Genomic DNA, 13686 nt, shown 5'->3' with positions numbered 1-13686 from the left:
CAACTGATTTATGCAATTGGACACTTTCTTAAATATCCTATTTGGTGAAGCTCAATTCCTGCCACTTTTCTAGCAGTAACTTACTAACTTTTTTCTTATTTTGATAAGTCATTTTCCAGCTTCCTGGAAAATAAAAAAGAAAAAAGATGAAATCACAAGGGACCAAATACCCTTTACTTTTAAAAATTATTAAAAATAAAAGGATGGTAGTTTTTGATAAGTCATTTTCCTGCTTCCTCCTTTTTGTGCTCTCCCTAGTTTTATTTATATAATGAAAATGAGCAGTAGTTTCTTTTCATCAATATAAACAAGACAAAGGATGGGAAGCCAAGAAAAGAATGATTGTATGGAAAGGAAAAGAAAAGTGAAATTGAAGGACAAAAAGAGGAATGGGCTTGCCTAGTGTGCATGCAATTGCCATTAATGTGATATATGCCAAAGGACGCAAGCAAATGGATAAGATATTATAGTTGAGAAGTCTTTGATCATATAAAAAGGTCATAAGGGAAATGGATAAGATACTGTTAATCTTGCCTCACAGAGATGACAAAGACGCTATTCGGCATTGGTGTTAATATATGTTTTTTCTATTTGTATTTACAAAAAAGAGCTATTATTATGTTTGTCTAGGTGAAAGACTACTATCTAATTATATACTCCTAAACCATTATTATTTATCTTTTAACGAAAATAAGCGGACTAAAAGATATAGAGTATGTGTATGAGCATGTTATACAAGTATTTTGGGTTGTCCAAAGAACGTGTAACTAAGATTGCTCCAATGTTAGAGGTGTACAAAGAAAACCGATAAACCATACCAAATCGATAATTCAAGTTAAATTTGGAGAAAAAAATCGATTGTGATTTGATTTGATTTAGTTTGGTATTGGGGAAAACCCCCCGACTATAATTGGTTTGGTTTGGTTTTAACTAAAAAAGTCAAAACGAAATCAAACCAACCCGATAGTACATTTATACAATTTTTAAAATATTTTATACATATAAATATTTCTTAAACTTTTTCACAATTTATCTTTTAACGTATTTTCAAGTTTGGACTTAACATTCTTGAATGGTAAATAAATTTTATAGACTATAAATGTAGTAACTCAAACAAAGTTCAAATTAATATTAGTACTAACAAAAGAAATTCAATTTGACACTGGGAATGACGATAGTGTTGGATATCTATTTTTTAGTTTTACATTGGTTTATAATGAAAATATATAACTTAGTTTATCTTTTTCTTTAGTGCTTAGTTATATAATTAATATTACTTATTAGCTATACTTGTTTTAGCATGACATATATAGTATTTTTAGATTATGTTAATTTTTATTATGGCTTATTAATTAGCAGTATTTGTTTTTATGTAATTTTATTATATTTTTTATTAAATATTTTAGTATAATGCTATGACTTATCTCATATAATTGTATTGTTTTCTTGGAAAATATATTATATAGTTGTATCTTACTAGGATTAAAGAAATATTTGGAGCACAAGTTACATATTTGTCCTATGAAGACTTTACTAGAAAAAAATACAAAACCCGAAAAATCCGAAAAAAACCAAGATTGAAAAACCCGACTTTGTTGATTTGGTTTGATTTATAAATTTAAAAATCCGACACTATTGATTTGGTTTGGTAATTGAAAAATTCTAACCAACCCGATCTATGTACACCCTATATCCAATACAATTATTTTGGAGATCAATTTTATGATCCATCACAAAATATTATTTAGTTTTATGATTTTTTTCATAGGAAATGAGAAAAACTGTAGTGAATATAACCAAAAAATGTCATTTTCTTCTATTATAACTTAGAAGATCTTAAGAGATCATTTCTGTAACGATCCGACCGATTATTTTGAGAGTTATAGCCCCGATTCCTCATTTACTGCTTTCCCCGTATCTGTTTCAGCTTATGTGACGTGCCGGGAGGTTTTGTTTTGGTTTTTGGAGTGTTTTGGGACACTTAGTCCCTAAATAGAGGCTTAAGTCTTAGGATTTGGACCGTAGTCGGGACTGTGTAAAGACGACTCCAGAATGGAATTTCGTCGGTTCAGTTAGCTCCGTTGGGTGATTTTGGACTTAGGGGCGTGTACAGATTATGTTTTGGAGGTCTGTAGCTGATTTAGGCTTGAAATGACGAAAGTTAAATTTTTAGAGATTTTGGACCGGTAATGGAGTTTTTTATATCGGGGTTGAAATCCGATTCCGAAAGTTGGAGTGGGTCCGTAATGTTGAATATGACTTGTGTGCAAAATTTGGGGTCAATCAGACGTGGTTTGATAGGTTTCGGCATCGGTTGTAGAAATTTAAAGTTTCAAGTTTTTTAAGTTTGAATTGGAAGGTGATTCGTGATTTTAGCGTTATTTGACGTATTTTGAGGGCTCGAATAAGAAGTCCCGGGGGCCTCGGGTGAGTTCTGGATGCTTAACAGATCATTTTTGGACTTTGGAAGATAGCAGATTTTCTGGTATTTTTGTTGCAGACATTTCTTCATCGCGTTCGCGAGAGAGATCTCGCGTTCTAGGGCATCTGGGAGGCCAGCTGGGTTTGTTCTTCGCGTTCGCGATATAGTTCCCGCATTCACGAAGATATGGAACATTAAGGCTACATGTTCGCGATATGGACCTCGCGTTCGCATAGAGGAACGGTCAGATGGAGTTCCAGGTAAATAGCCTACGCGTTCGCGATGAGTGTCCCGCGTTCGCGTAGGGTCAGGCAATGTGAGCTTAGCGTTCGCGACTGTATGTCGCGTTCGTAATGAGTGTTTTTAGGACTGAAGTAGATTTTGCTTCGCAAACGCGAGGATGTGGTCGCGTTCGCGAAGAAGGAATTACCTGGGCAGATTATAAAGTTTCAAAAATGAGGATTTGGTCATTTTTATCAAAACTAAGTTTGGGAGCTTGAACTTGGACGAGATTTTGAGGAATTTTCAGAGATATCAATTGGTAATGATTCTACACTTGATTTTGGTTATATCCGACTAATCTATCATTAATTTTATCATTTAATTTCGGATTTGGGGTGAAAAATTAGAAAAAATGGGAAAAAGATCTTCAACTAAGATTTTAGGTTTTGATTGGAATTTTGACGTCGGATTTGGATAATTTTGGTACGAGTGAATTCGTGGGTGAATGGGTGTTTATATTTTTTATAATTTTTATCCGATTCCGAGGTGTGGGCCCGGGGAGACTTTTTAGGGCGATTTTTCAATTTCTTGCTTTAGCTTCCATTAGCTAGATTAGTTTCTTGTAGTTATATTTATGTTATGTAATTATTTTGGCTAGATTTCAGCCATTCAGAGTCGGATATTCGTGGAAAAAACATTGTTACGGATTGATTTGATCTTGGTTCGAGGTAAGTGGCTTGCCTAACCTTGCGTGGGGGAACTTCCCTTAGGATTTGGTACTGTTTTGATATGTGAGCGCCGTGTACGTGAGGTGACGAGTGTGTACCTGGGCTATTTGTTGTATAATTCGATTTTTACTGAGTAATAACATGTTTCTTCTTATTTGAGTTCTATCAGCATGTGTAATTATCTTGTTTAGCTTAGAATAGCATATCTACGTGTCTTAAATGCTTATCTGAACTCTGTGCAGCAAGCCTAGTGAATTTTTTTTGCTTTTCTCTTGACTTGTACATGGTCTAAACTGTAGGATCACTGCTGTAACTGCTAATTTCATTGTTTGAGCTGCATATTTATTTTGGGACTACGAGACGGTATCTCGGGAGATCCCCTGTTATTATTTGTGTACTGTACTATTATCCTTTCTGTGATTTCCTTCCGTTTAAATTCCAATCTTTATTTTACTGCGATATTTTTGTTCTGTCTTACTTTATATATTTATACCAGTAGGGCCTTGACCTGACCTCGTCACTACTCGATCGAGGTTAGGCTTGACACTTACTGGGTACCGTTACGGTGTACTCATGGCACTTCTGCACATGTTTTTCGTGTGCAGATCCAGGTACCTCCTACCAGCCTCGAGTTTAGTTACATGGTTGCTACTGTTTAGGAGACTTCAACGTACATCTGTCCGCGTCGCAGACTTCAGAGTCCCCCTCTAACTCCTTATGCCGATTCTTCCCTTATTTCTTTAAACACTGATGTATAGAACAATTAGAAATTCTTAGAAGCTTGTGATTTACGGCGTTCCGGGTCTTGGGAGAGTTGTGTATATTTCGAGAGTTGATTATTATATATGCCGAGCAGCATCTCAAATGCTTATTTAAATTATCTTTTTATTTCCACAAATGTTAGGCTTTACGACAATTCACGGAGGGAAAATTTGGGTCATAACAATTTCTTAGTTATTTTTTGTTTTGAAACACGTCGTATCAATCTCTTCTTGATATATTCTCTTCCTTGGAAACAAAGCTCGCACGCTCTCTGTTGTCTCCATCCACTAGAATTAGTGTGTTCTTACCTTCTTCCATAAGGCCAAACTACACTGAGACCGTCCTTCTTCAGCAGTCTCAAGTTAATTCGTTCTTCCCTTAACAAGGATCAATTCAATCCATATGATGAGTGTTTTTAGTCTGCTTATATGTTCGTCTTACCATCAGCTTTTACTCGACTATATTAGAAACTTAGAACGTTTCTAGGGACGCCATCCGAGAAGCACAGCAAAGATTTAGAGTCTGACAGGTATATCCAAATGCATATATGTGGCTCTAGTTTGTAACAGCAATGAAAAATCATGGGGCAACTGAAGGCTGAACCTGACGTTTTGTTATGACCATTCCCCTTTCAAATGCATTGAACTAAGGAGAAAACGAGAAATTGTAATCTAATTAGTGAGTTACCTGCTGCTTAAAAATGGTCATTGGCAACTATAGTCTGAACAAACGAAGATATTTCAAAACATGAATAGAAGAAAAGCAAACATTATTTTGAAAAGTAAAGTATCTTACCACATAAATGGATCTTAGGGAAGAAGAGAACCTTTCACGTGACAATGTATAATTGTATAGCCATAAAAAATTGGACAATGATGGCCTATGAAATCTGTGATCGCTCAATAACATTTAAAAATCAAACTGCCTATCTGTGCTGAGGGGGGAAATGGAAACAAAAATTTAGATTACCCAGGACCTACATGACTAAAATGCATCTGTATTAGAATCCAGAACACAGGATTGCCAACTTCCACGGCTAAACTCGGACATATAATGTTTTCTCTATTTGCCTTCTTACAGAGACCCTATAGCAGATGCCTATAGCTCAACAACTAGGTTTCTCTTATGCCTTTGGACTGCACAGGTTCTTAAGGTCCTTATCCTTGACATACCATTCTGGTATTATTTTGGAAGCATGAGGATAAAGATCCTTGTACGCATTCTTGATAGTCCCTTCTGCAACTGTGGTTGCAATTGAGATATCTGCATACGCAATCTGTCAAACCATATATGCAAACTAGCATAGCCACCCAAGATTAAAAGCAACTGTGCAACCCCACATGAAGAATTCACTGCAATCAATAGCAGATGGAAAGACTACAAATGCAAAAGCTCCTATTTAAGCAATGCATGCATTTATAGAACATAGACTCTATTTGGCCCAAGATTGCACAAAGAGGAAGGTAAATGTCCAAACCTCGCAGGGGTTTCCTCATATCTGTAAGTTGAGTTATCATGTATATTATTGCTGCAGCAATTGATATAGGACTCCTCCTGCAAAAAGGGGAATAACTATTAAGGATCTAATCTACCAACCTTTTGTGCATAATAAACTCTGTGGCCAGTGATAACACCCAATTCATGGCTTCTGTTCCCTTTTAGCAATTGTTTGACTGGTTAGAACTCTGAGGGGTCATTCATACAAGGATAAGGGAAAGTAATCCCAGGATAAAATGTGGAATTATTTTATCCTGCGTTCGGCTGAATTTTTTATTCCTGTATAAGCAATCACAAAATTGTATATACCACAACTGTGGTATTAATTTTGTAGCACACTCTGTGGGAATAACAATCTCGAGATCACTAATCTCGGGATAAAATAACAGAATAACACAGTTGCCCTTTTCCAATATATCTCTCTCAAAGTTTTTAAAAGAGCCAGGGTCAAAATTGAATGTTTATCCAAGCTCATCTAGTATTAAAAATGAAACAAAATTTTTATATTATACCCGCTATATCTCATTTTTAGTCCAAAGAACCAACCATCTACTAATAAAAGTATATCCACAAAATAACTACATTATTATATACTCCATGTACTACAATCTCCACATTGTAATTCACAATATATCTTGTTCCCAAACCAAATGACCCCTGAGAGAGCAAATTAAGTCTAGTTGAGAAATATCCACTAAAATTTCTTCAGCTAGACTTCATATGTTTCTCATTAAAATCAAACCAGTATGGTTTGTCCAACCTTCTTCCTTGGAGGTTGTGCAGCGGGGAACACATTCAAGCCCAAGAAGTTGAACCAACTGACAAAAGTTCTTCACCCACTATACCCACTGATCCAACATCATTTTTTTTCCTACAAAATTCAGAACTTTTCTCAAAGTTCCAGAACAAAGTAATTGCCAAAATCAAATTTGCAGAAGGTTCACTCAATATGAAAGAAGAGCACTCAAGCCACTGCAAAAATCAAAGGGTTTCATCAGAGAGTTTTCATGCACATCGACAAACCAATGACTTTACCAGCCTCTGGATTATTCTGCGACCTAGGCATGGACTCACCAGATTAAGAACATAAATAAACATACACAACCAAAACTATGTACCTTATGTCAAACTCTTCCGACTTCTGAACAGTTTCTTGGACAACCTTAATTTCTTCATGGTTCATACCAAGGTTAGAACAAAAACGTCTCTGAAGATCAAAAATAGATAATGTCAGGATAGTATAAAGGCATATAAATATCAGATAAGTGGCACAACCCACAGTATTTAGTTCACTCACCAGATAGTCGCCAGCGTGTATTGTTCCCATCTCCATTGATTCTCCCATTTCAACCTTCAATTGTTTCACAATGAATTCTTTTGCTCGGCCAATTTCCTTCTTACTAGCTCCATTGGCAATTGAGCATATTTCTAATCAACACCGAAAGTTTTAGAGTTCACACAGAGGACTAAACCGTTAATCTATATGATCAGATAACATTGCCACACCTTTTACAGTGCGGGGTTTGCCTTCTTGACGACATGCAATATAGATACAAGCAGCTACCAAGGGATCAAGATTCCTGCCTCTGGTACACTTCTGATCTTCCAGCCTTTTATATATCTCACTTGCTCGATCCTGCACAAGATCAAAGAAAACATACATCTTAAAAGAATAAGAGAGAAAGAAGACTTGGTGCTACCATATAGTGCAAAACAATTGCCCTAGCAACATAGTTCAGTAAGGGCGAACAGAAGACTAATCCTAATAAGAGAAATAGCAATATCAAAATACTCGATGCGGATTTCAACCACAAAAATGGAAAAAAGATTATATCAGAAGACATCCCCTGACATATCAAGGGAATAAGTCCGCAGCAATAAGGACTATCACTTTGGAGCTTCACACAATATACTTGGGCAGAGAAAACTAATGGTTTCTGTTTACTAAGGCAAATCGTGATGGATAAGATGCGGAAATTGGTCGTAATCTACATAGTTAACTCATAAGGTAGACAGAAGAGCACTAAGCAGAAGAAGACTCAAAACAAAAATAACACTTAAAAGATTTAAGCACACAAATAAAATGAAGTGACGAAGATGCCAATGGAAAGAAATTCAGACTGTCGTATGCTTTAACTTAAAAGGCACGAGAGAAGCCAGAAAGCAGTGAGATAATAATGAAAAAAACCTCCAGAAAAGGGCAGAAGAACATAGTAGAGTAAGAGTCCTTATGACATGAATCTTAGCATGATCATATGAGGTCAGAAGCGGGGAACTAAATATGTCAAATCTTATATGATATTTAACAGGGTATATACAAAGATCTTTAAAAGATGACACTAAGAAAGTCAGTTTTACTTTCATCACTCATAACAGATCCCCATTTTGTCCCTATGACCAACACAAATTCACAAACTATTTTTCTTGTATGAAAAAAAAAGAAACCTATCTGATATGCACAAGCAGGAGAATCGCATGAAACAAATCGCTCCGCTAAATCAGCCATTCAGAATCACAAAAATGACTTATTACTCACAGAAAGTCATTTTTCAAAAAAAAAAATAATACAGCTAACCGCAAACAAGCAACATGCATGCAATTCTGAAGATTGCTGTCATTATCTTCTGTTGCAGATGCTACACTTCAACTTCTATGAATTCCCCATTGTTTAATCAAAGATGTGATGCATGAGTTACTACAGATGTTTAACAAACAATTCTGTACACGCAAGACCAAGTCACCAAATCTAAGGTTCGATGAATGTTATAAAAAGTGCATCCCTATAATGCTTCATCCAGGGAACAACAAGACAAGAAGAATAATTCATAACATGGCAGTTAGTCAAGGTTGGACAAACAAACCACTTTGGATAACCAAAGCGTGTGTCCAACTTTTAGTGTCAGCCCATATTGTTTAGTTCACTATATGTAGTCATTATCAGGAAAGTGAATGATTTTACATTTTTCATTCAAAGTGAAGCCCCCACAGTGTGAGGAAAGTTTATAATCCTATTATGTGGGAAAGAAGCAGCAAACTAAGAAAGATGCAACACAAATTCTCAGAAACACTTTTATTGAAAATTAGTATTATTTCCAAGAATATTTCCATGTCTGATGCCCAATTAACTTAAAAGAGTACTAAAGAACATACCCTTATAGTAGAAACAAGGCTCAACCTGTAAAAAGGGAGGAAAAACTCAGCTCAATCAATTGATACAAAATTACCAACCTTACAAAAACTAGAACGAAGCATACAACATTAACACGCACAAAACTAGTTCAAACATTTAATGACTCCTAAACATCTCAATAATGTTTTCTACAAAGGCACAGATACAACTGGTCAGCATCATTACTCATGTCCTTCTAGCAATCTTAATAAGTTATCTCCTAAACCAGTATTATCAATTCAAATACAGTTGTAACACAAAGCTAACATAAATGCCATCTCAAACAATTTGAGTAATTACAGCACCAAAACAATCAAATTGTGAATTTATGTGTCATCCACGAATGTCTTCCATCCAAAAAGCTTAATGGAGGAAGTCCAGTTTTATTAACCACATTCTAACATGTGCAATTTCATTACCAGATTCTCTAAGATAAACCTATTTGATCCCAATAGCCAACATCACACAAGCCCTGAAGTCTGATCAAGGATAAAATTAGCCATGGGTTCTGACTCAAACTCTATATATGTGTTAACCACTAGATTAAATGAAAAATAGATTCTGAACCCAGTAAATCAAATGGGATGTGGTAAAATCCTGAACTCGAACCCATAAAGTTCAAATCCTGGACTCGTCTTAGATAAAGAATAAGCTCTTTTCATCTTCCAACCTACGACTACTACACCTCAATCCAAAACTAGTTGGATTAAGCTGCATATATCCTCCATATCCAATCCAATTCAAGCTCAATTCGTTTAAAAAATAATTAATTATAAAATTTCTTAAATTCACTCTTGTTTCTAGTTTCTACACAAACATACAAATATCAAGTACATAACCTAACATAAGCGCAACAATACGACTAAGTCTTCATAAAGGCTGCTTCAGTCCTAACCAAGTTGGGGTCATAAATCTTCACTGACTATGTTACTTCATATTAGCTCATCTCAGGCCAATAATATAAAAAAAAATACTATTATAATAATAAGCATTAGGGTTTCACCACCAAGTAAATAAAAGCAACAGGTAACTAACAGACCTATCAGCCATAGTAGCAATGGCCTTAAAAGCTATAACAATGGCTCTATCAGGATCACCGCCCCGATTCTGCAACCGAGCAAGCGAACCATCCCCATTACTACCATTAGGCCCTTTAGAAATAACAGTTGAAAGGCCCGCATCGCCAAGTAACGGGTTAACGGGTCCACCAACACGATTCGGGTCATGATCACCGGATTCATCGGCAAAAGTACGCCACTCAGATGTCTCATCGATTGAACGGGATTCCAATACCAGCCCACACTCCGAGCAAACCGTATCGCCGGCGGCGTGGTCGAATACTACCTCCGTGTTCCGTTTGCAGTCCGAACAATATGTATCCATTTTGATAAAAACAGCTTTGACCCGATTCGATCCAATTATAGGTCCGATGACGATGAACGGAAGAAAGGTAACGGAGAGAGAGAAGTAACAAATTACTATCGTGTTTTTGGGTTCTCTCTCTCCAAAATTGAGCTGGCAACGGAGAGGAGTAGGAGCAAAATAGAAGGGTCAAAGGGATATTTATAGACCTGAATTCAGAATGCGGGTCGGTAGAAGTGTCTTCGGCAGGGTCCACTACCTTATTTTTCTAACAAAAAAGAGACTGGAGAAAATATCTATTGTATATTTGATTGGACGAAGTTTTAGAAGCAAAAAATTATTTTCAATATTTGTAACTTAAAACAAGTATTCTTTCTGCTCCAATTTATGTAATACTTTTTTCTTTTCAAGAGTACAATTTTTTTATTTTAATTCTGTATTTAGAAGTAAATTTTTTAAGTATTTGAAATGAAATTTATATATTTAAAAATCATGTAAAAAATATTATAAATCAAAATAATTAATAATTTACAATATTTAAAAGAAATATAAAAAAATTACGATAAGAATATAACTCATTTCACTCTTAAAATCCGAATACTGTCACGTACATTGTGACAATAGAATAATAAATATTTACACAGTTATAGCACTTCATCAAACTCACCAAAACTCCAGTCCCCTCTCCCACGAGGACATAACAAAGTCGTCCCTATCTTTGGCCCACAGTTTATAAAGCAGTTTGTTTATTATTATTTCTTCGAAACGTTAAATTATTTTTAAATATAAAGATCTATTATTTTTTTAATAAATAAAAAATATAATAATCTTTTAAGTTATCATATTAAACTTGCTATGGATAGTCACATATTATTATAACCAGTATCTATAAACGTGCGTTGCACGTTAATAATGACATGTGGTGATTTAATATTTATTTATATGAAAGAACAATAAAATTTAATTAATGAGAGAAAATTTATGTATAATAATACAACAATCATCTAAATACCGAAAATATTATTATATTAGCATAAAACGCGAGTTTAAAATAAAAGGACATCGTCAAAACTTAAACAAATGATCAATTTTATCATGTTAGTTAGATAATTATGTATTATTGTTTAAAAGTATTTAATGTAATGGTATCTTAACGAACACTTCTTTGTGGACAATATTTTTTTGTGTATGTTTCTGCCTTAACCGGAACTCTTGTTGTCGATCTTGATATCTCTCTTGAAAGTGCAACATACAGTTGTTCGTGTAAGAAAACATATTCCGGTAAATATAATCCAATATTTAGGATGTTTACCCTTGTGCTTTATTTATTATATTTGCAAAAATAAACACACTAAAAATTATTTTTACACAAATGTAAAAGGATATTCCTTAGTTTGGAAAGACGAAAGTTGAATTCAGGGATAAGAATATACTTAGAAGTACATTGACCAGTATCATATATGACGTTATTGTCAAAATTTCTATATACCATCTGTGTGCTATTACATAAGCTATGCGGTGTATCTAAGTTTTTCAGTAGCATGACATATTTTTCTTCAAAATCAACCTATATACAATGAAAGATCAATTTAAACTTAGTCTATTATATATACGGTAACGCATGTAAGAAATAATAAACTTGATAACAAACATGTATCATAGAAGGCCATTTGGTATTAAAGTATTTAAGTATTCTTTTTGGTAGTAATTATTGGTATAATTTTCTGCTGAGTCAAAAACAAAAAAATATTTTGTTTTTACTATAAAAGTTTGCAATCAACCTTTTATTTAGCTGATCAACATATTCATTTCTGGTAGCTAAGATATCTTTTTAATTCTATCATGCGATTTGCACAAATTACGTTTTAATCTAATGATAGAAATATATATCTTATTAAATGCACCACTATTACCATTGGGATTGTTAACCAATATTCAAGAAGAACCAAATCATCTTTTATTAGATGCTCTTCTTCGTTTCCGACATGAAACAAGAAGACATTGAATACTATATCTGTTCTTACTTTATATTTCTTGTCATTTGAATATTTTTTATTTGCCAGAAGTATAACTTTGGTAAGCTATCTTTTATAGTCTCTGCTTTTGTCGATTTTAGAACTACTGGTAGTTCTTGCCATAAATTACCTCACAAATCATTAATTTTTCATCAAACGATTCATTAATATCCAATATATCTCTAGAACTCCGAGCAATTATTTCGATCGTTTGATACTTGGCCATAAGTGCTTCATCCATATTATCAATTTTGCTTTCCTTATAAATTTAGCACAATTGCTCTACTTTGATATAGTTGTGATACCACTTACTATTATTGCTAACAGGGTCATGCCTCTTGATATGATATTTGCAAGTAATGCATGACATAGAAATATTATTTTGATTTCGCGGAGGCATCTACAAAGAATAATCCTATTATAGCAAAGTCGACTCTTTATAATATAGTCTTGAAAGTTTGTTCTTGTTTAGTATTTAACTTTGATTGTATTCCCTCGGACACTTGTATAACATTTTGATTCTTATTGATATACTAACCTTTTTACTTTGTGTTTTAACTCTCTTTTTGTGGAATAAATTTATGTACCTTAAGATTTTATTTTCTACTTGAATAAGAATTTTTACTCATGTGATGAATTTAAAAAATAATTGAATGAGATTCTCTTGCTAAATAATTAATTAAAAAATTTAATTATTTGCTTTTAACATATAAAATAATTTATTCTATGTTGATTCAGATCTTAATATTACTTCATCTCTTGTTTTGAATATTTAATCTTAATTATAATTTTATCCACCATAAATTTTATTTTTAAAGAGTAAAAGATTGATATGACATTTCACTTTTAGATATTTATGTCTCTAGAATCATTAGTGGTATTGACTCTTACAACCATTTTTTTCTCTTTCTCACACATTTATATTCGTAAATATTTTCTTAGTTGTTGTTTAATAATTGAGTATTTTTTAATATTACACAAAAAATTAATTAAAAAAATATTATTTGAGTAGTAAAATAGTTTAAAATAATATAAAAATATATTATCGTGGGGGTATTCTGTTTTTTCATTTTCAACTCTTTATGCAGTCCATTTAATATTACTTTTATTTTTTCTTGGTATTGGGCATTATAGAGTGGTAATGTATTGCCAATACAGAGGATTCTTATGAAATTGATTTTATTAAACCTTCCTACATATTTTTAATAACAATTTAATAGATAAAATTTTATTGATTTTAAAATCCTAAATATTAAAAATTAGCATAGAAGGTATTGTAATCCAAAAATTAGATTATTGCAGTTATCCTTTCTCTATGAGTTCTTCCGTTTAATATTTTAGGGCTATTTTGGTATATTAATATTGTATTTATACTTTTATAATAATAAAGGCTCTCTTTTTTCTAAATGTGTAGTATTATGTCCAAAAACTAATATGATTATAAGACTAATATCTAAAATTCCGGTTATATCCTTTTATGATGAGTTATTATTATTAATATTATAATGT

The 13686-nt window shown here is 33.4% G+C and overlaps 1 protein-coding gene across 1 annotated transcript; it reads right to left on the bottom strand.

Annotated features, from left to right (window-relative positions):
- Positions 1-4886: 4886 nt before the first annotated feature.
- LOC104222570 (transcription initiation factor IIB-2-like) lies at positions 4887-10345 on the bottom strand. Its single transcript, XM_009773811.2, has 7 exons — positions 9840-10345; positions 8782-8806; positions 7138-7267; positions 6929-7059; positions 6750-6838; positions 5612-5688; positions 4887-5397 (listed from the first exon to the last, which is right to left on the bottom strand). The coding sequence occupies exons 1-7, from the start codon at positions 10181-10183 to the stop codon at positions 5258-5260; spliced, it is 936 nt and encodes a 311-aa protein (XP_009772113.1). The 5' UTR covers positions 10184-10345; the 3' UTR covers positions 4887-5257.
- Positions 10346-13686: the final 3341 nt, after the last annotated feature.

The sequence above is a fragment of the Nicotiana sylvestris genome, chromosome 12 (genome assembly GCF_000393655.2).
Source record: "Nicotiana sylvestris chromosome 12, ASM39365v2, whole genome shotgun sequence".
NCBI classification, from domain to species: domain Eukaryota; kingdom Viridiplantae; phylum Streptophyta; class Magnoliopsida; order Solanales; family Solanaceae; genus Nicotiana; species Nicotiana sylvestris.
Note: the sequence above shows the minus strand (reverse complement) of the source record. Positions and strands in the feature narration are given on the sequence as shown.

Coding starts and splice junctions, on each gene's coding strand:
- LOC104222570 (XM_009773811.2), bottom strand. CDS start 10,183: ATGGATACATATTGTTCGGACTGCAAACGGAACACGGAGGTAGTATTC. Junction 7,060..7,137: donor CAAACCCCGCACTGTAAAAG/GTGTGGCAATGT, acceptor GGTGTTGATTAG/AAATATGCTCAATTGCCAAT. Junction 5,689..6,749: donor TCGGAAGAGTTTGACATAAG/GTACATAGTTTT, acceptor CCCTTTTTGCAG/GAGGAGTCCTATATCAATTG.